At 28.1% G+C, this 27,252-nt stretch overlaps 1 protein-coding gene across 3 annotated transcripts in view; it reads left to right on the plus strand.

Annotated features, from left to right (window-relative positions):
- The first annotated feature begins 5,903 nt into the window (after positions 1–5,903).
- Positions 5,904–27,252, plus strand: part of nolo (no long nerve cord) — a 137,656-nt gene continuing 116,307 nt past the window's right edge. For all 3 annotated transcript variants that reach the window (XM_065502304.1, XM_065502306.1, XM_065502305.1), the window contains exon 1: positions 5,904–6,072. In XM_065502304.1, the coding sequence (XP_065358376.1) occupies positions 6,065–6,072 (8 nt within the window). In that variant the 5' untranslated portion in view covers positions 5,904–6,064. The remainder of the gene's footprint in view (positions 6,073–27,252) is intronic.

A 27,252-nucleotide genomic window follows, 5' to 3' on the forward strand; every position in this document is an offset into this window, starting at 1 on the left:
ATGATAAGTCCTTCATTATATGAATGGTTGTCACAAACACTTGTTTACTGTAACCATATATGACTATAATATTGCTAAAAAACTTGTAACAATATTGAAATGGTTACAGTAACCAAGCCCAACTATATTTTTTCTCTGCTTGTACCAATTGTTTTTATGTTTGTTTCTGTGTTGTTGAAATTGTGGATATATTTTTTAAAACTGGGAGGGATAAACAGTTTATTGGCATTTTTCATCTATACCTCTACAAATATGAATGACTGAGTATACTAGGGTGACTTCTAGTTTCAACATTCTTGATTGCTCGCCAAAGCTTATGGTTAATGTGTTGCATCGGTTTCAACTTGCAGAAGACAACGATCGCCCAGGCCAGCCAAAAAAGTATAAAGACCAAGAATTGGAGGTACCATACGAATTGAAGTCGATAGACCATGAATGACGATTTTGCATGTCCGAAATGATGTTGTTTGAACGCTATAAAATAAAATCATTTTTGATCCAAATGGATCCATTACGATAAACCGAAGAATATTGCTCTATATGTGGTGGGAGCAAAAGGGTCCCATCTGTTATGTGCTGCTGAAATCTGCCCATTGCCTGTACCGAACGATACTGATTCATTTGAAGCGAGCATTTTCCAAAAAAAAAACACCCAGAATATCCGGCCGGACAAGAAATCGAAATATTTAAATATGACAACTCTCGCAATACCTCTTAAAAACTATTTAGAATGAAGTAGTTGGAATTTTTGCTTTATAATCCAGACCTTCTCCCTTCCGAATACTGTTTGTTTCGATCGATGCAGAACGCTCTCTCTGGAATACACATCACTTCAGTTTAGAGTATCCGAACATGGCTTTATTCGTTCTTGGCCTCAAAGGATGAGCAATTCATTGGGCTTGGAATCCATATGTCGCTAGAATGATGGGAAAAGGTCATAGCTAACAATGGTCAATACTTTCAATAAATTTATATTGCACAAATGTTTAGAAATGAAAGCTAAACATTTTAAAAAATTCCGCATTTTCAAGTCATACACCCGAAAATACATTGAAAATAGGTTACGTATGTATTTTAAAGAAATAAATTTAACAAAACTTTTACTAACAAGTAATAGAGTTATATTCGGCTGTGCCGAATCTTATAAATCCTACGCTACTTCGTTAGCATATATTTTGATATTAAAAACATACCAAATTATTTGATTAGCAAATAAGGTTTGTACATAATTTTCAAAATATTAAATCGTCCTATTCCATCTGATTTCTATTTAATTTTTCCAGGTCCATTATTATAGAAAATTCAAAAAGTACCATTATAATAAAGAAAAAGTAGCTGAATTATCCCCTTGAATTTTCACTCACTTAGAACCATATCGCTTTATTTCAAATTTCATATCTAAAAGTAACATTAGAATATAAAAAAGTACCAAAAATCAGCCACTTGTGGACTCCCAATCAATCGGGTCCATATAACCTTTATTTCATGTTTCTAGGTTCATTGGTGAAGAAACTACAAAAAGTACCATTCGAATAAAGTAAAAGTAACACAAAGTCTCCCCCTAGGTTCATTAATATAGAAAAAAGAACCATAAGAATAAAGAAAAAGTACCATGAAGTTTCCGCTTGAATTTTCACTCACTTAGGATCATATACGTTTAATTTCATAATTCTATGTCCATTATTACAGAAAATTCAAAAAGTACCATTAGATTATAGAAAAAGTACCAAAAAGCAGCCACTTGTGGATTCCCACTCACTCCGGTCCATATATGCTAAATTTCATGTTTTTAGGTTCATTGATGAAGAAATTACAAAAAAACCATTCGAATAAAGAAAAGGTACCAAAAAGTCTACCCCTAGAATTCTCACTCACTTATGACCACATATGCTTAATTTCATGTTTCTAAGTCCATTGTTATAGAAATTTCAAAAAGTACCATTAGAATAAAGAAAAAGTACCATAAAGTCCCGCCTTGATTTAACACTCACTTATGACCATATATGCTTAATTTCATGTTTCTAAGTCCATTGTTATAGAAAATTCAAATAGTACCATTAGAAGAATAAAAAAGTACCTGATTTTGGTACCTAAATAATATCCCCTATTCCTAACACTAACTTCACGCGGATACATATCAGCTAACTTTAATGTCGATAAGTGAAATAATTTAAAATATTAAAAAACTACCATTAGGAGAAAAGTACCAATTTCCCTTTTCCTCCTTGAATACTCCTCAAGTTTGAAATTTAAAAATATTCCATTTTTCCAAAATTGTTTATGCTACAGACATGTCTCAAATCTAAAAACTGTGTTAATGTGCCCAAGAAAAAATATGTTTTAAAAAAAGTACCAAACTGTTTACCCGAATTTTGCCCAATATACACCCTGGCACTCGAGTTCCAAATAACACCCTGTTAGTTAATTTTTTTATGAATCCAGGAATCAATGTTAAAAAAATTATCAAAATTGGCTTTATTCAAATAAAATGTATTTTCCTGATTTTCTCCCCTTTTGGTACCCTTTTGGTATATAGGGAACCAAAATACAGTTTTTACCCGTTTTCTCCCCTAAAGGGTTCGAATTACGAAAAAGTACCAGATACCTGTCAGCTTATTTTTGAAATGGAGTAACATGCAATTTTAAGTTTTTTTTGTATCTTTATTAGTTTTGAAGATATAAGGTTTCCGAATTTACCCGTTTTTACCTTTTTTACCCCCTAAACGATAGAATTTCCAGAAATCTCTTCTTATCGGATCGTTTTGAGGAGGAATGAACCCACAGTTAAAATTTCATGATTCTAGCTTCAGTCGTTTGGGCTGTGCGATGATGAATCAGTCAGTCAGTCAGTGAGTAAATAACGTTACTCTTTTATATACATAGTTAAGACATTTTATATTTAATTCAAATCTTACCCGTAATTTCTGGTTTCTTTTTAATTTGTATTTAAAATCGTTTTCATAATAAGTTGAAAAATATGTATATAAGTTGCTGCAAAATTATCATTTAAAATGTCATAGTTACAAAAATCCTCTACCAGAAATGTTCTTTTGTCTAAGATGTCTAGTTAATTCTTATGCAGTTCTTTACTTTCAAACACTTTTAATATCCCCAAAGAGTTTAGCGGCACAAAAGGCATTTGTAGCCAAAAGAGTACTGTCTAGACTTTATGTAGAAAGTTTAAGGCTTTAAAAAAGCACATGAAGGACATGAAAAATTTAATAAAATAATATAATTTAAAAGCTAAGCAGTTTAAATTAACTGAAATTAATAGTTCTACAAATGGTTATTTAATTCTAATTGAAATTTTGCTATCCCTGCTGCAGTGTTATATTACTTGGTAAATAGATAATAATTAAAAAATTGTTTATCTTTGTTTTTATTGTTACTATAAATCCTGGTTATAAAATAATATAGACTCTTAAAATAGATAAACTAAAATACAACGCCAACTGTTCTTCAAATTTTGTATGGAAAAACTTTTTTTTCCAAGTTTTCTTCATACAACTTGCCTACGTTTCTGAATGTTTCATTTTATAAAATGAGGCCCTAAAAAAAAGAAATTCTATTAAATCCATTGAACATTATTTTCATTTTGACATCTCCATAAAATTCATCATTAACTCAAATTAGTTGGCAATAATATATTAATTCATTTGATAAGCTAAGTGAGTCATAATACCCTAATGATGACTAATATACATAGATTTCTTTAAATAAATGCAACATGAGTTGGCCCGATTTATTAAAGAAAATTCAAAAGTTAATTTCATAAATTTTATACAAAGTAGTCACGATTGCTCTATTTTCTAAATCGTTACTGACTCTTAACCTTTTAATCTTTGTAGTAGAGTCATTATAAAGTTTGACCTGTGTGAAGTTTGAAATATTTTTGATATTTCTATTTAAAAGAAAACCGTAGAAATCTGATGCTGTGAATTATTTAAATGTGATTCAATTCAAATGATTATAAACTGGGTTTTTATTGATTAAAAGCCTTAAGATTTTATAATTGTTATAAAGTAAACTCATAAAAGGTTTCTTTTTAATGATTTTATTGTTGCATATTATTATTATGGTTTCACACTTTCATTAGTGAAACAATGGTAAACATCATTAGCAATTGTTTGCTTTGAATTATTTAGAAATGAGTTTTCTTTAGTTGAAAGAAGACAAATTTTTATTAGCTAATGTTTATTTATTAATAATAGTTTTTATGGATTTTTTTGTTAAGATTAAAGTTATTTTAAATACCAACTCCTACATATGTATGCATTTTTACACTTGTTGGTTTCTTTGTAAAGTATTTCAAATGCTATGGTGCTGACCGTCTGCATATTTACATATTTATTTTGGTAAGCTTTAAAATATTGTTTTTATTTGTTGTTTGTTTAAGGTAATTTCCTTCTTTTAGTCACCTATAAGCTGCTTTTTCCAGTTTTTTTTTCTCTCCATTTGTCTTCATGATTTAAATTTTATTGAAATTGTTTTTGATTATTTTTGTTTGGTAAATTGAAAAAATAAGCTAATATTTTGTTGTTGTTGTGTATTTCTAACCAAATGTGTTGGTTTAATAGGCTTATAAAGACCTCCCTCCTCTTTCATATTACTAAAAGGAAAATAGAAAAAGAGCCCGAAACAAAAATATTAAAAAACATTTGAATTTAAATTGGACAGAAAGCAACATATCCAGCACCAAAAATGTATATATGCCACTAGAATTTGTGTGTAACTGCAGCAACATGTTGCTGAAACATTTTCTATTCATAACTCACCATATTCTGATGCTGCTGCATTTAGTTGTGACTTTAATAACACACTCAACTTGTTTAGTCAGTCACTGATGTGCCGTTAATGCAGCAATACGCTTTCGAATACAACACGCTCGTTTAGTTGCTATCAACACGACACAGCAAAACACAACGAGACCGAAAATATGAAAAGACATGCTCACTAACTAACACATGCCTAAAAAGAGAGGTGAATTTCCAACAACTTCCTTCCGTTTAAAGGAATCTGTTGAAACAACAATTTCAAGTGAAGTGTCTATGTGATTGTGTTAACTTTATGCTCTCTTTCTCATTATTTCTAATACAAAGTTTGCTCTTTGTTTGTGTTCGTGTTTAGGGGTTCGTGTTTTGTCCTAAGGTCGTGCGATGTATGAGGAGAGCTTTGTACGAAAGTGCGTGAGCAAGAAACGTTAGTTTTTAAGTGATGTTTAACGAGTTAACATGTGTTTCGTCTATAAACCGGTGAAATTTTAATCTTAAAAATTAAAAAAAAATAAATAAATAATTTATTAAAAGAAATTTTAAAATGTGCAAAAGAAATTAAGAAAAAATAATTAATTTAAAACAAAAATAGCCAAATTGCTTAAAAATGTATCAAACAGTGGAATTTAATTAACAAATGTTAAATAATAATTAATGTGTTCATACAAGTCTGCTGCTTACACAGCAATCCACACAAATTTATAAAACCAAACAACCTAAGTAAATATACAAAATACAACCTGCTTAAAATTGCTTTTAACGAAATAATATACAAAAATAAATTCATATAAATTAAAATCCATGTTGAGTGTTTTATCCTTTATATTTGCATACCTATATATATGAAAATATTATTTATTTTGCTACTTATGCATAACAGTTTTTTGCCTACCCTAAATAAATAAAAAAAAGTAAAAAGTCAACAAAATATTAAAAAAATTTATTACCGCATATTCAACTTCCTCTCTAGAGCATATTTTAGCTTTATTTTTTTAAATAATAAAACATACCAAGTGCAAGTACCAACAAAATCTTAAAGTGCAATAACAACTTGAAAATATTAAAGTCATAAAAAAATCATAATTTTCAATACCCCACACAAAAAGAAAATATTCCACCACATTCAAACATGATGATCTAAGAAAAATATTGTAAAATAAAAAAAAGTTATAACGACAACACAAAATATTATCATTGCTTTATAAGGATTACTCTTACTACCAACAGAAAATAAAAAAGGATTATCTCATGCTTACATAAGAAGGATATACTTCTAGTATTCAACTGAACTCATGTTAAAGTAAGTTTTGTTTTGTTTGATTTTATATTATAAATTTTTAAAACATACATACATTACAATTTATTTTTGAAACTAAACCAAAACTTTCCTTAAAATTTTAATGACAGGAAATCATTAAATATTTATTAGCAATTCCATTAAACAAACAATTTTTGTTCATTTTATTTTACGTTTCGGGTAAAAGTAATTTTTTTTAGGAAAGTTTCCTTTTTTAATAAATAAATTTTGGGAAAAAATTAGGTTTTGTTTTTTCGTTATAATAGATTTAGTTTAAATGATTATTTTCTACAAAGTTTGGTTAGTTAGTTTAAAATAAGTTTTGGTGGTATTTTTCCATCATGAATAGGGAAAAGAAGAAACTTTGGATTTCCTAGAATAAAAGTAAGGTCATGTTGTGTTGTGTTGTGTTGAAGCATGCAACCTTAGAACAGTAATATGTGAAATTTAAAATTAGAAGACAAAATTGCCTCTCCAACAATTTTGAAATAAATATTAAAAAAAAATATTTTCCTATTTTGTTTTAAAATATCATAATATTTAAAAACTTCTTAAGAGTATTTTAAACATATTTCTGTAAAGTATCATAATTATTTCAAGAAACCTCAAAGATTTTTTTCGATTTTAATAACATGTTCGGAATTTTTATCATAAAATTCAAAAATTGTGTTAAAAACGGAATACCTCTAAAAAATATTGGACAATTGACAATATTTTTGAGAAAAATTGTATTTTGTTGGTAATCAGCTGAATTTAAATTGATATAGCTAAATATTAGTACAAGAATTCTCATATATTTTTAATTACATATGTATATGCCAAAAAGGATTTATAAACGTTGCGAATCATGAAAGGGTGTTTTAGGAATCATGAAATAAAAAATATCAAACATTTTTTAACAGACCTACGTATATTCGGCTGTGCCTAATCTTGTACACCATTCTACTTCTAAAATTTTGAATATTTAAAAAAAAAATAATTTTTTTAAAAAATTAATTTTTTTCAATTTATAAATCAATTTAATGAACAAAATTGTATTACAAAAAAAAAATTTTTTCTGAAAAAAAAAATTTGGCTTAAAAAATATTTGTCCTAGTGCTATTGTAGGTCCTACTTACTATGGCGTTATATACGTAATAAGATCTTTGAATTATCTATCATTAGATATCCATATTGTCTATATTAATGACTAACCCCCATTAACACGAAGTCTGGTTAGGTGCTAACTAATAGTTATACTGTCGTTTAAAATTATTTTTGTATGAAAACTGTCAGTATAACTATTAGTTTACACATAACCAGACTTCGTGTTACTGGGGGTAAGTAATCCAGTTATAGATAAAAAATCAGGTTTGTAGGCTTTTTCCTTAGCCGTTTGTGGATCGATTTTCTCGATTTTAAATATCAACCGAACCGGGTCTATAGCAGATATATTGATATATGAATCATGTATTTAAGTTATTTTATACTTTGTGGGATCACAAATGAAACATGTAGAAATTACACACGGAATTACAAACTTATATATACCCTTGCCACTCATGATGAAGGGTATAAAAACAATCAAATCTGATAATGATCAGCATACTGTTCTAAATGTCGAATCAGCTAACCTCAAATCGTGTCGTAAAAATAAAAAAAAAATTGTGAAAAAATATATTTCGTTAAATGCCCTTGAAATTATTTCCATTTCTAATTCATATTTGCTTATATCAAGCCATTTACCAATTTTTCCGATTTAAATACCAACCGAACCAGGGATATAGATGATATATGAATCAAGTTTGTAAGTTATTTGGACACTTCGGCAAGTTGATCATAAACACTTCCTGCTGTACATCAGCTCTGGCATCGACGAATTTGCTTTTGATTTAAGCGGAATAAATTGAAAAAATGGCAATCTTGTGCATTTTTTACAAAAAAAAATCTCTGAATGACAAAAGCACGATTTTTCTGTTATTGAAAATCACTCAATTGCCTACTCTGTAGATGAATTACTCCATAAAATAAATAAAATCAGCTGATTTTGAAATGATGAAAATTTGTTACATACCTACAAGACTTTGTGAATTGTTTGAATTGAATCAGTTGTAAAATTTTGTAAAAATTATGTTCGAAATTGTTTTGCAAAAATAAATAAAATTTGTTCGGGGTGGTTCATAACTTTTTAAACCCCACCTTAAGGTATAACGATCGACTGAGAATCACTATTGAAACTGTTTTAAATCGGTTCATTATTTCACCTAGCCCCAATAAAAATATCCTCTCGAAATATGACTTTGTCTGGCATAAATGTTTAATTTATATACATAGGTATATACACAAATTTCGCTCCAAATAATGATCGGAAATGATCGTTTCATAATTACTTATAGCTCCCATGTAAGGTCTACTTCCGAAAATCACTTGAATAAAACTTTTAAATTTGTATATCCCTTTAGAATTCAACAGAAATAAGTTTCATATCGACATATTTATATCATATGACCTAATTTCATGGAGATGAATTCAATAATTGGCCATAGCCTAATTCCGAAATTCATTCACCAAAATAAATTGAAATTTTAAAAGAAAAATGTTTTTGCTCCTTTACTCAGTGTTATTATATGGTCGGGCTTGAACGAACATACTTTCTTACCTGTTTTCTACAGGATTAAACAAGTTTTTTAAATATTTGTATAATTGCAACTCTAATTCTAGTTTCATTTTTCAAGTTGGGTTAAAATTTAATTTATATTTTTGATTTTTTTTATTAAATTTTCTAACATTCAATTCTATGTGTAATTGAAAGAATGACTATTGCTTGTTTTTGAGTGTTTTAACCATACAAAATTCGGTACCTTTAGTTCTATTTGTAAAACAAAATAATGGAGCAAATACATATTGCTTGCTTTTAAGTGTTTTAATCATATAATAAATCGGTAAACTTTGAATAGAACTATAGTACCTACATATGGCAAATTTCAACACAGGCGAGGGGCGTCATATATACAAAAACTAAATTGGACAGATGCATGCAGGTATAGAAAATATTTATTCATTCATTGTTCCGTTGTGTTTTAGGCAAATGTTACTTGTACGAGTTGTTTTGTAAAGAAAAGGCATTGCAATAGTATAGCACATATGTATATACAAAAATGTAGAGTATAAAACACAAATATGATTATGAACATGTAGTTTCACCTAAAAGGATATAAAAGGTGAACTGTATTGTGCAAATGTAGTATATAGTATTGTTAGTACATGTGCCCAATATAGTTTCCTTGTTTGTTTTTGTAAATTAATATTGTATTTTCATGATTGGGTTTGGTGTTGGGCTTTTTCAGTTCAAAATTATTTAGGCTTTTGGGCAATGAGAAAATAATACAATTTTAAAGTAAAACGAATTGACAGAAATATTTCTATACTCTATGCACCCAGAGAAGAAATATAGTTGTTTACCATAACCATTTCAAGATTTTTAAAAGTTTTTTTTTAACAATATTATGGTCACTGCAATTGTGTATATGACTGTGGTAATCATAGTATGTTTAATGTTACCATTCAAATGATTATAACAAACATATATTTACAATATGTATATATATTGTAGTGAATCAATATTTCATAATATGTTGCTCTCAGAGTATGATGATAACCATAATCTGAGAACATCATAATATGGTGAGTAAGTATTACATAGAAATTGCTGTCTCAAACCTACTACAATCATATATATTTGATTGGTACAATCATGTGAATGGTAAATTAAATATATAATGGTTACCGCAATCATATACATCATATCAGTGACCATAACATTGTTCAAACACCTGTATAAATGCTGAAATGGTTAAGGTAAACATGTACAATTATATTTTTTGTCTGTGTGTGGACTCCAACAAAACAGAATTGCTACATGAAAATTCCTGCATATTTATCCGGAATGCAATATAAACATTCTTTTAGAATAATCCCCTAGAAAAAGCAATGAAACATACATACTTAATTTTAAAAAATAATTTAAAATTTTGTTTTAAAGAAAATCTATCTATTTTCTTTTCATTTTCATCACGCTTATGCACTTCACAGAGATAAGCTCACAATCGTTTTTCAATATTCCAAGTTTCTTAAACGACATCTAAATGATTGTTGACTTTCTTTTAATATTAAACAATATCTTGATAAACACATGAGACCTTTTGTATCAGTGCCCCATTAACATACATGTGAATTGTCCTCTAAACTTTCAGTTTATCAGTTGCAAAGCAAAAATAAATATATATTGTAAAATAAAAAGTTTTGAACAGACAAAAAAAAGTTTACAATTCACATGCTTTTTCATTTGCATCAAATGTCAACAGATTCGATCTTTGTTTTTTTTTTTTTCAAGAAAAACATTTTTGGTTCATTTGAGATTTTTCTTTTAGTCTTTATAGTTTTTGTTTTTTTTTTTTTGTTTAACATGTAAAACAAGTTAAACTGTAACTCGTCAATTACAAGTGAATTCAAGCCAACCCCTCTCTCAACAATCCTTTGGAACGAACTAATGGAAATGTATATGAAATTACCCGGCAGTTTCGAGTAAGTGTCCCGAAGTAGTTTTATTAGATTCACCACTAGCTATGTAACTAGTTTTATTTTAACATGTGTTTATATTAGGCTAAAATCAAGGAAGTCAGGAAATATGCTCTACAAAAGGACACTTAGTGACAATTAACTCTCCAATGGACTATATCTGGTTGGTAAAATATCTAGATTCTAAAGTGCCTTACAAAAAAATATCAAAATCGAAACACCCTAGTTTACTTAGAGACACTAAAGTCACGATTGACTTCAAGTTAGATTACTTGGAATGTATAAAGTAACCAATTGCCTTTTTTCTGCAATAAAAATAACACATTCATATCAAATGAACCAGAAGTTTACAAGCTGGAGTCAGCCAAGTAATTAGACATTAGAGAAGTATCAAGGGATACTTTGACTTCTTTTTAGTTAGAACTGCTGGGGAAAATGAATGTATGTGAATATCAATAAGCTTCAGTCAAGAAGAATCTTGTATTTTTTTTTTTTGTAAGTTTCGTTCATGTTTTCGTTTGTGTTTTTTTTTTCATTTTCTTTAAATTTTCTTTACATACTTAGTCTTTTGTAAAATGTTGAAGTTCTGCCAAGAAGAACGATAACTTCGAAAACTACTACTATAGCAGCAAAAATACAACTACTACCAACAAAATTATACTTAAAAAAAATACAAACTTTATCCATTGTCAATAATCGTTTAAATTTTTTATTTTAACTTCAGCCAAAATGTTGAGATTTTCGTTGAAGATTAGTGGAAATAAAAATAAATAAAAAGATATAAGTAAAACTTTAAAATTGTTAGAGGGGAAATAAAGAAAGGCTAAAAGAAATATAATAATTTTCTTCGACTTAACATTTTGAGTAAAACACAGTTTAATAAGTAAATTTAAAATTACAAAAAAAAATAAAATTGATACAGAAACTTCTACATCAGTGGTGGGCACTTATATCCATCAGAGGACGACCAGAATTTCATTGATCTAAATCAGTCATGCCCAAGCCCTATACTCTTGGTACTCTTTTGTTATTGTAATTGCTCTTAGCTATAGGCTGTGTGTTTTGTATACTCACTAGAGCACTCAGCATTAGCAATACAAAATACACAAACAACTTTGTCTTATTATTTTTTTGTCGTTCTTCACTGAATACACGCATGTTGAAAGCAACAACACTTTCGTATGCTTGCTGGTAAACATTGACGACTGCGATCATCCATGTAGATTTTGTTTTTGTTTATCGTATGATATTTTAAAAATGTGTGTGTTGAAAGTGAGTTTTTTTTTTCTTTTTTCTTTGTATGAATTGGTTTTAGCAACAACAAATATTGAATAAAAAGTAGATTTTCTTTAACTGTATTGGTGTTTACTCTTCCATAAGGAACTTGTGGGCACCCCTGATCTAAATGTAAACAACACGAATGTCAACGAAGTTCATACAAATGATCAGATAAGAAAATAAAATCACAAACAGTTTTGGTTGGATTATAAAACACACAAAGAAAATGGATTACAGTTTATTATAATTCATGATATCATTATGCCAACCACTGATCTACATTTTCTTTCTTCACCTGATTAATTTTATTAAAATTTATTGTGCAATTTTGATCCATACTTCGATTTCTAATAATTTTTCTTTGGAAATGGTGTTTAGCACTTGAGAACAATGATTGGTTTAACAAGTATTGGAAAAATGTTAAGTGATATTATTGCTTTTCTTTCATTCCATTACAAGTAAAATTTATTTCTTGTTTTGTTCTCTATTTATGAAACTTTTATTAACATTTTAACTGAAAATTTAGTTTCATTTTCAGGTATCTGTTTCAAAATAACAAACAAAATAATTGTGGCAAATAAATAAACAATATTTAATGTAAAATAACAGAAAATGGCAATAATATTGAAAAGAAATCAGGCTCAAATCAATGAAAACATGTTAAGGTAGTGATAATTAAAAATAAAAAAGTTTTACTACATTCATGTATAACTTCCTCTTCTATCTTTTTTATGGAAAATACCAAGAACTGAAAGAAGCTAAGTATTTTGGTAAACTCTTACAAATGTCTCCAACTAGGAATCAAGTAACAGAAACTTGAAGTTTGTTTATTACCCCCCTACTGACAAGTAACTCTAGTAACTTGAAAAATGTCAATAAAACTCCTTGGAAAAAAATTAAGAAAAATCAAAAAAATACAAGGAAATCGGTAGGAAAAATAACAATTGCAGTTTTTTATTATGACATCGAGTTGTAATGTTTGTATGCAGACATTTTCTTTTTTACAAGTATTATGTTGCAACATTGTATATTAAGTATTGCAACATAAGAGTTAAAGGAATTTTTTTTTTCAGAAATTCCAACTGACTTTCGTGCTGTGTATATACTGTTAGAAGGGAAAGATGAAAGAGCAAAAATTCTTAACCCTTTATTTACGTGCAGACATTTATTTACTCATTTATGTCGTGTTATCCAACCAATCATTCAGTCATACATCCATCCATCCATCCATCACTTGCTCACACACGATTTCTCCATTCAACAGTGTGATGAAAAGAAGGTAACATTGGTTTGGATATTCACTTGCAACTTCTTGTTGAGGATTTGGGTGTATGACTTGAAAATGTTGGATTTTTTTCAAATATTTAGCTTTAATTTTGAAGCATTTGTACAATATAAATTTATTCAAAGTTTTGGCCATTGTTAGCTGTGTCCTTTTCCCACATATCTGACAACATATGTATTCCGTGCCAAAAGAACTTTTCATCTTTTGAGGCCAAGAACGAATGAAGCCAATATCGGATACACTGTTCCAAAATGAAGCATATCCCAGAGAGAGCATTCTGAATCAATCTAAACAAAAGGCAAAACCTTCCAACCACTTCTTTCTAAATTGTTTTTAACCTGTATCATTGTCATGATAGAATATTACGATTTCATGTCTGGCCGCACATTCTGGGCGTTTTTCGGCTAATGCTCGCTTCAAACGAATCAGTTGTGGTCGGTACAAGTTCCCTGTGATGGTCTGACCAGATTTCAATAGCTCATAATAGATAGGTTCCATTTGGTCCCACCAAATACAGAGAATTACCTTAGTTTAATGGATATTTAGGTTAGGTATCGATTCGGCTGTACGCAGAGAAAAAATATAATTGAGCATGGTTACTGTAACCATTTAAATAGTGTTACAAGATTTTTAACAATATTATAGTCACAGTAACTATTTACATGATTGTGGTAACCATAATATAGTTAATTTATGATTCACATGATTGTATCAACCATATATATGGTTACAGTAAACAAATATATGTTTGTGGCAACCATATTTGTGATGAATAATTTTATCATAAAATGTTGTTGTCAGATTATGATGAGCCTTAAGCAGAGAGCAACATAATATGATAAGTCCTTCATCATATGAATGGTTGTCACAAACATATATTTGTTTACTGTGACGTAAATTAACCATATTATGGTTACCACAATAATGTAAATGGTCACTGTGACTATAATATTGTTAAAAACTTGTAACTTAAAAAAAAAAAACTTAAACTTGTGTGGTTGGCCGAACTCCATATACGATCTCTTAAGCTTAGGGTTATCGAAATGGATCCATTTTTCATAGCCAGGGTTTAAGCATAATTTCGGACTTGCAAAATCGTCATTGGTAGTTAATTTCCCTGCCTTTGGATGAATCCTGTTGCTCGCAAATGTTTTCAAATGGTAGCTCCCAATGATTTTGCAAGCTCTTGTTTTACAACAATCTTCTTGGTCGTTTTTTTTTGGCTGGCCTGGGCGATCTTAGTCTTCCATGTCAAAATCACCACTAAGCTGTTTGGTATTGGAAACAGACAAACTCGTTTTAGTATAAAAAAAGTTATAGACCAAAATGTGTGGCAACCTCCTAAAATATGATAAGTTTTCCCTAAACAATTTCAAAAATTTATCCTTAGCTTTTGTAATTCTAGTTTTAGCTTGAAGGTATTTAAAATTCGTCACAGCCGAATATATAGCTTTCTTATTTCTGTTTGCATTTACCTATTCAAAGATTTATTTTGAACGTAAGAATCAAGTTGCATTGAAATCGAAAAAACATGCACGACGTTGCAATACACATTTCTACTTCAACAGTCTTCAGCATTTGCTTTTGTTAAAGACGATTTTTTCTTTAAAAATTATTTTTTTTTTCTTTTTGACAACAGAAACTTTACAAAAATTTCTAAAGAAAAAGTAAATAAAAAAATACAAGTCTTAAGGAAGAAGGAAACAAAAATGTGGTATTAAAAGGAAGTTTGTAAAGTATAAGAAGCATGCAATGTTTTTTATGTATTATGAAAAGAAATAGTAAAAAGTAAATTTATTGTATTTACCAGTGGTGTCAACTATTTTTTAACTGAAACGCCTAGAGCAACATTATTGAATATTTGGGAAAAAAAATTAAATTAAGAAACAAAGTTTGCTATTGGTAGATGTCTGAATGACTATTATTATTATTATGCCGCCACCAATACATATATAATGAACTATATTGAATAAGGTTTTTAGCTGAAAACCTAACATTATCAGTTATTTAGCTGTTTGCAGCACGATTGTCATAAACATTTTCAAATAAAAAACAAAAATCACTATAAATAGCTGATCAGATTACAACAGAGAAAGTGAATAACATGTTACTAATAATCCATTTTATATAAAACCCTATAATTTTAAACGTCAACTGACAAAAATCTTACTTCTGAATTGTTAAATAGCGCAAAATCTGCTACAAAATACGCTAAATGGAAAACACTGAAAACTACATCATATGTGTATAAAATATTTTCAAATGTATACAGCACGCCACCAGACGTTGTCTAAGTATGTGAGAGAGTTTTTACTTACTTTACTTTGTGTCACATTAGCCAAGTGCCGGTTACTTGCATCCTTGTATATGTGTGTGAGCCAACAACCTGGTTTTTTGCAACTTACTTCTATTCACACATCAACACTCCCGCTGTAAAACGTACTTGCCACCAACAGTGTAGAGTTTTTTTTTACTCTAAGATCTTTTTGCTGCAGTTGTTGTGCATTTTTTTCCAACGTACGGAAATATGTATGTGTGCACCATAGTTACGTATGAATGTGTCTATAGAATTCTGTGCTCTCTAGAGTGCCATGCAACACTGAACATCCTGTTAAAAATAGCAACATTTCACATATACAAATTCGTACTTATAAATAAGTATTAAAATGTGTGCATTTTATTCTATAAATTCACATTCTAAAATATTTTGTGTAAAAATACCCAGCAGTTCTAGGAGACTGTCCCGAACTTTCATTTACATAGGTCAATAGTTGACAACTGACCTTTTTGGATGTCAACGCATTGCATTCACATACCGGTTACATAAAATCAGTTAGATTACTAGCTACCCAACTGGTTTCAGCTACATAACTAATTATTATAACATGTACGGTTGGTAATTGACCTCAAATAGTCAGTTAAAAAGCCATCTCATAGACAGTCCAATAATTGATTGCTTGTAAACAACTTTCTATCCTACTTTCTAAAGTGCAGTACAAAATAAAATTTAAAGTGACTACTATTTTTAAAAATACTACTTTTTTCTAAAAAAAAATACTAAAAATATTACTTTTTTAAAAAAATACTACTTTTTACTACAAAAAAGTACTAAAAATGCTACTTTTTTTTAAAAAAAAGTACTAAAAATACACTTTAAAAAAAAAAATACTAAAAATACTACTTTTTTTAAAAAAAGTACTAAAAATACTCCTTTTTTGGAAAAAAGTATTTTTTTTAAAAAGTACTAAAAATAATACTTTTTTTCAAAAAAAATAGTAAAAATACTACTTTTTTTCAAAAAAGGTACTAAAAATACTACTTTCTTCAAAAAATGTACTAAAAAATACTACTTTTTCTACAAAAAAGTACTAAAAATACTACTTTTTTTTAAAAAAAAGTACTAAAAATACAACTTTTTTCAAAAGAAAAATACTAAAAATACTACTTTTTTAAAAAAAACAACTAAAAATACACTTTTTTCTAAAAAAAAAATACTAAAAATATTACTTTTTTTAAAAAAAGTAATAAAAATACTACTTCTTTAAAAAATGTACTAAAATTACCACTTTTTTAGTAAAAAGTATTTTTTTTTAAAAAGTACTAAAAATAATAATTTTTTTCAAAAAAAAATACTAAAAATACTACTTTTTTTCAAAAAAGGTACTAAAGAAATACTACTTTTTTCTACAAAAAAGTACTAAAAATGCTAGTTTTTAAAAAAAAAATACTAAAAATACTACTTTTTTTAAAATTACTACTTTTTTCAAAAAAGGTACTAAAAAAATACTACTTTTGTAAAAAAATGTACTAAAAATTCTACTATAAATAAAATACTACTTTTTTTTTAAAAAAGTAGTATTTTTTTTTTTTAAAAAGTACTAAAAATACTACTTTTTTAAAAAAAAGTACTAAAAATACTGCTTTGAAAAAAGTTTTTGTAAAAAAATGTACTAAAAATTCTACTATAAATAAAATACTACTTTTTTTTTAAAAAAAGTAGTATTTTATTTTTTTTTTTAAAAAAGTACTAAAAATACTACTTTTTAAAAAAAGTACTAAAAATACTTTTTTTTTAAAAATAAGTACTAAAAATACTTCTTTTTTTAAAAAAAGTACTAAAAATACTACTTTTTAATAAATAAAGTACTAAAAATACTACTTTTTAAAAAATAAAGTACTAAAAATACTTTTTAAAAAAAGTACTAAATATATAAAATTATATCCACACAATTTATATAAATCCAGTTTGAACGAACTACTTATAAACAAATTTAATTTTCGTTTAAGTGACTACACTCTAGATTACTTAGAGCCACTTAAATGACAATTGTATTCAGTCTTGATTACATGGGATGTAGAAAGTAATCAATTGACATCTACAAAGAGCACATATACATATGTCAAATGACCCAAAATATCAGCTAAGTGATCAGACATTAGTGACAATTACTGTATATAAGGTTGACTATTTGCTTAACTACTGGGTGTTTAGCAAGCAGCAACTGCTGCTGCAATATTTTTTTGTCTTGTGTTTTGCAAACTATAGAATTGAGACTTTTCTATATTTTTCTCACAATTGTTCTATTCTTTTAGTTTTTTATTATTTATAAATATTTTAGTATTTCTTATTTTTGTTGCACTATTGTCTAAAAGTGTGGAGAAAATTATATTATCGACAATGTCTGCAACACTCTATTCAGAGCGAGTGTTCCCATGCAGGTGCATGCAATATGTATTATATTTTATTTAACATTCTTCAATATAGTTTGTACTTTTTTACCTTGGTTTTTTGCGTTTTGTATATGCATAAATACTCTTATATCTTGTTTCCTAATTAGCTTTCCACATCTCCTTTTATAAGAAAAGAAAAAAAAAACAATGTTGAAATGTGCGTTTTGTTTATTTCATCAGCAACCAATAATATTTACAGAAGGAAGTGTAGACTATTAAATATAACTGCATTGTATTTTTTTATAAAACGTAAGTCAATCATAATAAACTGTTGCCTTAGAACTTGGGAGGAATGTTGAAGGAAGTAGTTTTCTAAGAAAATTTAATTTAAACTATTTGAACTGAATTTTATACCAACTAAATGTAAGTCTTACAAATTTGAAATACAAATCACATCAAAAGTAAACTTAGGTCATAAACCCAGGATATTTGCCTATTATTGTCAGTCTGCTGTTTTTAATTTGTATAAAAGCCTTATCCTCAGATTTTTATATGGCGATATAGTGTTTTACACTCGCATTTAGAACAAACTCTACTACTTTATTGGACATTTTCGGTGCTCCAAGGTTTAGAAATCTTCTTCGATAAGTTCAAAAGTATAGTGTTTGTTTATATAAATTTTACTCATTTCGTATATGTGTTGGCAAGTGTTGCCTTAAAAGGTGCTTATTAACACATCATTATCCCAATAGATTGGAGCTCACATACTTTCTTAAACACCTTCATAACTTACATACAATTACAAGTGTTTTTTCTGTAGTTAAATCTACAAATAATATTCTGTCTGTCCATTTCATGTATTTACTTTGTGCTTGTTGCACGCATGCATGATATTTTAACAATGTAGGTGGCATCATATCTTGAAGGTCTTAATATTGCTGACGTTATGGTACTTATTACCTTTATTGACACACCTTTTTCTCTACTCTGTCATGGTAGTACTCTTAAATAATCTACTGGAACTTTGTAGGCCGACTGCTTTTATGCCTAGGCTTGTTTAATTTCTTTCTTTTTTTATATATTTTGTTTTTTTTTTTTGCTATATTGATAATAATTATTTAGGCGTTACTAATGGTTACTAAACAATTGTTGAAATGGTTTATTTGTATAAGTTTTTGCATACATGACTGTTGCTCTTTCATGCCTGAATTTAGCTGTTAATTTGACATAATTTAAATCAGGGAAGGTCTCTGGTATAATTATTGTGTATACATAAGTATTACGCTATGTTTTGTTTTTTATTTAATTTATTAAGTCGTAAGCTAATGTTTTAGGTGTATATTATAACGTTAATGGTGTTGAACACGAATATGAAAATTATAAGTTTATACCATTTTTTTGGAGGCAGAATTGTTGTGTAACTTTACAATTATTTGAGGATCATGAATGTATATTTTTGAATGTATCATTTTGTATAGTTTTTTCGCTAATTTTATGGCAGTTTTTATAAGATTATGGGGTAAAGTAGTAAAGCTGAAAAAGTTAGAAAGACTAGAGAAGAATTTGCTTATCTAGTCCTTCTATAAAAACTGTCATATTAAAATTACATTGGTTTTCAATATTAATAAAAAACATAAATATAGAAAAATCACTTCCGTTAGTATTTGTTCTTTTCAATTATTTATTATTCCTTATTATCTTTAAAATTACTTAATTTCATAGAATTTCTTAAACATCAAATAAATTCTTCCATAAACAAATACAAATCCATACAATAAGTGAATTGTAAAGTAAATTATATTAGTTTTAATGAATCTTAATATTACTGCTTTAATGTTCGCCAATATTTACAATTGTAATTAACATAATCGTGGAAATTAAGTATTAAATAATTGAAATTCTGTATATGAATAATTCATTAAAATTTGCCACTCTCTTGTATCTCAACATCCACACCAGTACATTAAATATTGCTGCCTTAAATATGCAATTTACAGAGAGATAATTGAGTTATTTTCTGTGATTTTTTTACATTTCACCATTTATTGACCAACAACAATAATATTTTCACTTAAACGTTAAATTAAATTGTAGCCCATCAATCTTAATTAAAACTTTCAACATTTTTCAATAAATACCAGGAGTATGGAAACATCACGATACTTTAAATGAATTTCATATCCTGTTTTAAATTTGTTTACAGTTGCTCTCTCATTTCAATTTTATACAGTTCTGCCTTAATAGCAAAGATTCATGTGTGTGTGGATTATTTCTTTTTAATTTATGGCACTGAAATCTTAAAATTATTAAATTTGTAATGAAAATAAAAAGAGAAAAATAAAACATTAAAAACAGTGCTCTCATTATTGTACAATTGGTAGGTCCTAATTGTGCACTTTTTGGATTTTTGTTCATCCCAAGGTCTAAAATTATTCTCTGTTATCTAAAAACCAATTGCAGAAAATTGGAGAAAAATGGAATAACTTTTATAGTCTTTAAAGTATCCAGTTTGGGGCATTCAAAAAAATTAAAAATTAAATATTGAAAAAAATTCCAAATAAAAACAAGAAAGAAAGTAGGGTCGGTCAAGCCCGGCCATATAATACCCTACACTAAATAAAAGAGCAAAAACATTTTTCTTTTAAAATTTCAATAATTTATATTTTTGAGTGATTTTCGGAAGTGGGCCATATATGGAGCTATGACCAATTATGGACCGATCACCATGAAATTAAGTCGAGTAATTTATGTCTATATTAAAGTTAACTATGTTGAATTTTGTGTGTATACAAACATTTTTAGGAGATTTATGCACGTTAACGTGATTTTCGGAAGCGGATCTATATGGGAGCTATGTCTAATTATGGACCGATCGTAACAAAATTTGGTGACATGAATTTTGTATATATAAAGCTTATTTGAAGCGGAATTTGTGAAGATACATATATAAATTAAACATTTATGACCGATAAAGTCCAATTTCGGAAGGACATTTGTATGGGGGCTAGGTGAAATAATGGACCGATTTCAGTCAGTTTCAATAGGCTTGGTCCTTGGGCAGAAAAAATAATATCTACCAAATTTGATCGAAATACCTTCAAAATTGCGACCTGTACTCTGCGCACATGGTTTACATGGACAGCCAGCCAGCCGACCAGCCAGACGGACGGACGGACATCGTTTAATCGACTCAGAAAGTGATTCTAAGTCGATCGGTATACTTAAGGCGGGTGTTAGACTAATATTTTTGGGCGTTACAAATATCTGCACAAACGCATTATACCCTCCCCACTATGGTGGTGTAGAGTATAAAAGCTTTTTATGTCATTCTCCCATTTGACATCTCACAGTGGTGTATAAACCTCTTTTATAAATAATTCAATTTCTCGGGAACCATTAGAGATATTGTAACGAGCTGAAGTTTTTTCGAGAATTTAGCTTCGGTCTAAATTTTTTTACAAAAATCCATTTATGATCCGAATGAGCTGCAATTTAGAATATAAATAGTCCTTGAGAAATATTTGGCTTTTTTTTTAAACCTAAATTGACCTACTGAAGGTTAACACTTTTTTTCAAATATCAAATATCAAATTTTCCACATTTGATATTTAGACGACGGAAAATGTTCGGAGCATCGAATAAGTCGAACGTAAGGCCCAGCCTAATGTACAATATTTAAACACATTGTACAAGCACTTTTATATTTACCATACTTACTACAGAGTACTCTGCACTTGCTACAATCAAATAGAATAATATAACGAAATACAACATCAAAAAGCAATGAATAGTAATACTTGAATGGCAATATTTGCAGTAATACTATAGAATTATATTGTACATACATCCTCCCTCTTTCAATGCTCATCAGACAATTATTCTATACAAATGCAAATGATTTAATTTAATTAAATGCTTGTTATTTATTCCAATGATTAGCTCTTTAGTAGTTTGTTATGCTGCTTTTGTTATCATACAGATTTCTTTAATTAAAGTGTATAACTATTTACACAAAAGACAGACAATTTCTTTTAGGAAAAAAAATAATACAAAGGTTATTGGAATAAGGATTGAGATCAGTCCAACCAGTGGAGAAATAAAATCCAAAGAGTTTGTAACAAATAGAAACTGATAAACTTAGTTCCCATACAGCTCATTCTAAAAATCAGTTTGATGATATTGAATCTCAAATAAATAATTTAAAAATCGCACAACCAAGCACTGTAAATATATGTCCTTAATTAGCTATAGATTCCTTATAAGCAACACATATTAACGAAAATAATAAAGACTGCAATAACTCACAATGGAGTAGAGTCGGTGTCAACTCTTACTGGTTAGATATTGTCGGTCTTGCCCCACTATTTTACTTCCTTTTTTATATCTAGTATATTGGGAGAAGTATTTTAAGGATATTTTCTTGCTAAATATATATCCTGTATAAGCAATACACTTACAAAGTTATTACCATTTTGTTGCACTACTTACCAAACATTATTACTTGTCATAATGTTGCAAAACTTTAGAAATTATTTTTGGTAGCAAGCACATGTGTTACTTCAACAACATTAAAAGTACTGCAGATATTGTACGCTCATATAGTTCATCCTGTATATAAGGCTTCCTCTAGCTATTGTTATTCTAGAACTTATGTTTTTTAGAGTTTTTTTCTTTCGTTTTGAATAAACCCAGAGGTAACATAAACTTGTTCATATTATTTTTTTTTCTATTCTAGCATTTTGTTTAATTTTTACTGGTTATAATGTAAATATGTATTTCCATTCACATTAACCAATTTCATTTACATACTCATGCCACATATTCGTATTTATACATTAAAATGTATGTGTAATTTTACTCGTATTTACAATACATGCACAAGTATATGTATACATAACTTAATTAATTAATTAAGCCATGATTTCATGCCACACATTACAGTGGAATGTAACCAGCAAACCCTTTCTCAGCCAAAAAAGAAAAAAACAAATAAATACGATACAAATTTTATGTATTCGTATGTAGTTATAATACAAAACAATATACATACAGAAAAACCTGGTTATAATGGATGTACTTAAACTTAATAGCATAAACAGTTTTCAATAACTTAAAAAAATAGTGTGAACAAATTTATATTTTAACATTTTAATGTAAAAAAAAAAGTATTTTGTTAAATTTTAATTTAAAAAAAATTAATTCATTCCATTCAAACCTTTGTACCCATTACCAATAACATCGATGTTGACTTTCCGTATGTAATATATCGAAATATTATGTTATGGTGGTACTATGCTCAGCATAATATAACACAATTATTTTTGAGTTGGAATCATAATATGGTTGGAATCAATCATATTATGGTTGGACACAATCATAGTATGGTTGGACACAATCATAGTATGATTGGGTTCAATCATGTTATGGTTGGATCAATCATATTATTGTTGTATCAATCATACTATGATTACCAATTAATAAACAAATAATGATCAAATTAAGGTTATGTTGGAATCATAATATGGTTGGGATGAATCATATTATGGTTGGATCAATCATAATATAGTTGGATCAATCATATTATGGTTGGATCAATCATATTATTGTTGTATCAATCATACTATGATTACCAATTAATAAACAAATAATGTCCAAATTATGGTTAAGTTGGAATCATAATATTATTAGGATCAATCATAGTATGGTTGGACGCAATAATAGTATGGTTGGTTGGATTCTTTCATGTTATGGTTGGATCAATAATATTATTGTTGCATCAATGACTACTATGACTCCGAATAAATAAAACTACACCACAATATATGGTAATTAGAACCATGTTTATTCTTTGAATGTACAATGTAATGTATCAGTGTTAAAAGTTTAGCAACTTTCAATAAATTGTATAATAGAACTTGTTCATACTATTCAGGTATCACTGTACTCAATATTTATATCAATATATTTTGCGCTGTACTTTCTATCGTATTTTCATTCCACACATTCTCGGACAAATAAACATGCAGAGTATTTAACCAGTTCAGTTACAAAATTAGTTTATTTTTAATAACTAATTTTAGCTAAATTTATATATGTATGTATGGGTCTGTTTCTGTATCCTTTGCTCTATTAAAATGTTATTAATACATTATAAAATAAACTGAATTTTTGTATATAAACGGCATGAACTAATAGTAAATAGTAAGAGTAGAATATTATATTACTATATAAAGAGTGAGCCAAAAAAAAAAAAAACTTATACTTGTGTTAAGTTAAATAAAACTTCTAAAAAATATGTAAATTTATTAATTTTTTGTACAAATTCATTAAACATTAAAATATTGGCTATTACTCGGTATTCATAAATTTATCAATTTTATTCGCAAATCCCCCTATTAAAGATTTTATAGTTGCTTCCGTTAAGTTTTAGAATGTCCACTTAAGCTTAAAATTTGGCATATTCTGGGATACCTTTATTGTGTTTTTTAATTATTTTTTTTTTACAAGAGCCCAATACCATTCCACAGGCCGAAGTTCTGGACAGTTGGGTGGATTTGCCTCCTGTTGTAAAAGGTAACATGCGTTTTTGCAGACACTCCGTAAAATATATTTCTGTGTTTATCGTGTCTGATGCCACAACTGCAAATGGCTTGCCACACAAGAAAATTCTTGGGGAATATTGTTTGTTTTTTTTTTGTCCGGTATTGTTCTTGTACATTACCTTGTCCATTAGTCATATAAAAATCTTTACCCGGAAGTTGTGAAAATTTGACATGCATTTTTTCGCTCGTTCTTTTGCTTCTAAGTTCTTTAACGCATTGTGATCTGGTATTTTCTGAATTTTATACGACTTTATTACGACGAGCATTAGCATTGGCTCTGCGCACACAAAAGAATCAGAGGATTTAACTTTACGAGCTTCTTTTTTGAGAAAAGTGTTCGGTGCTCTTCGAAAGAGTTGTTGGACTTCTTTTGGCTTACCAATATCTATTAGACATTTTTTTCTTCCAGATCCAGGTTTTCTTTCAATGTTCAAGTAGTCCTTATAATTTTTAATTATTTTTTCACGAACTTTTTTACGGTGACCTTTTTGACCGAAATAACAGCTATAAATGAATGATTTAGAAATGATAATATCTGACATATTTTTAAAAGCTAATGTGATTAAAAAAATAATAATTTGTTTTACCAAGGATAAATTTAGGCTCGAATGGTGTGTATAATACAAATAAATAATTAATTTAACAATAAACAACAGCAAAAAAATAAAAAGACCTCGCTGAGAAAACACAATGTTACTGCAACTATGCTGTTAATAAAAAAATTAACAAAATTTAAAAAAATTCAATAATACTTTGTTCTGTGATTGTCTCTATAATGTTAGAAATATTTGGGAGATTCAAATTGTCTCCTATTAGGACGTATTGTTATAATGTCATAAAATATTTTTTTAGTTTAAATAAATATTTTATGACTAAAAAAATATTTTACGTCATTATGACAATACGACCTAATAGCAGACCGTTTGAGTCCCCCAATTATTAATTTTGAATGATGTTATGTTTGTGAAAATATTAACTACAACATAATTATGATAAATATGAAAAAATACTATTATATTTATAATCACTACATGATCACAAATACTTCATAATATACCCATGCGGCTACAACCACAACGTGGTCTTGTCATATAATACTAGGATATTCAATCGATTAACCGTTAATCGGTTAACCGATTAATTTTGGTCGGTTAACTGTTCGAATAATTCGAAATTGACGATTTTCAAATAACAAATAAACCGATTAATTTGTGTCGATTAACCGATTAAACGAAATTTATTTATTTTTTTTTGCACTTTATATAGAAATATAGTTTTAAACACACACATTTTATTTCTTAACTCGTAAACATTCCCTTCTAGCAATAGTTTTTTGAAAAACAGAAATGACATTTTTTCTAGAATATTCTATGATGAACTTTGCCCTAATGAGTCGGAGGACGATATGGTAATAGACGAAACTAAAGACATTACAGAAACTAATCTTTTATCACAACTTAAAGAAACTATTAAAGTATTCAAAATCAAAAAAAAATCCAAAAAGGACTCCCATGGTATGATTGAGGATTTTATATGCTTAGAAAAAACTAAAAAAAAAACTGAGAAATTGGATATTCTTTATCATGCCTTACTTTCGATGTCTCCAACATCTACAATCAGTGAGAGTTTTTTTTAAGTCAAGTTTTATTAAAACTAAAAAAAATCGTTTAAAAAGAAATCATTTAAATTATATTCTTTTTTTAAAAGATTATTTCAGAAGATCTCCCTAAAATACTAAAAAAAACTCACATGTTTATTTATTGTTTTGTTGAAATGTTATGTTGTGTTTGCTTTTTATGTTTTTGTTATTTTTATTAACAAAATGCTTGTTTTTCTTTTCAATTTAAAATTAAAATGCTAATTATTCGGTTAATTAATAATTTAAAATTAACCGATTATTAACCGATTAAATCTAAACCTCGATTAACCGATTAAATCAGAAACCCGATAAAAAGTATTATATAGGGTATTCAACTAACCCTATATAATACGTTTTATAATAATCATACTTTGATTGAGGCGGAATCATAATATGGTTGCATACAGTCATATTATGTGTGTGCTACTTTTATAATATGAATCATAATATGATTACACAATATCATATTATGATTACTAATAAACAAACAATTATAACAAGTGATACAATTATGCTCCAAGTTCCACCGCACAATTACCACCTACTATCCCCTCATTCAAATTCGCCGATCATCCACAGTCTCAGTCTCAAAACATTTGCCATGTGTGGCCATACCTTTTGAAATTCCTAAATGCGTGAGTATGTGTTTGTTTGTGCAGTGAACTTTTTAATTAGTTTGTTATTTAACCGTGTTGTTATTATGGTTTTACTTTTTTGTACTTAATAGCCATGAATTTTCTCTTTACCCTTAACACTCTTTGCTACAATTACTTAAACTGATTTTTTATTGTTGTTTTCTCTTTTATATTCTTTGCAAATTCATTCATACATTCATTTGCTCATTCCTAGTAGCATTTTGCCACACACCACCAAAAGCAGATAAACTATCTACAATAACCACAAGAACGATAAAAAAAGAACTATCTGTACAAAAAAATAATCTGTTTCTTTTGAAGCTTTTGTATTTTATTCATATACAAGACTGAGTATCTGTGAATGTATTTCACTTGTGTACTTGACGTATTTATACGCTCATCAGCTGGGATTGTCGAGTTAATAAATCACTTAATGCTTTTCAACAATATCAATAATGCTTCATTTAAGTATGCTACATATCGTCTCATGAAATGCAAAAGGGTGTAACAACCAAA

This window comes from Calliphora vicina, chromosome 2, assembly GCF_958450345.1.
Source record: "Calliphora vicina chromosome 2, idCalVici1.1, whole genome shotgun sequence".
NCBI lineage: Eukaryota > Metazoa > Arthropoda > Insecta > Diptera > Calliphoridae > Calliphora > Calliphora vicina.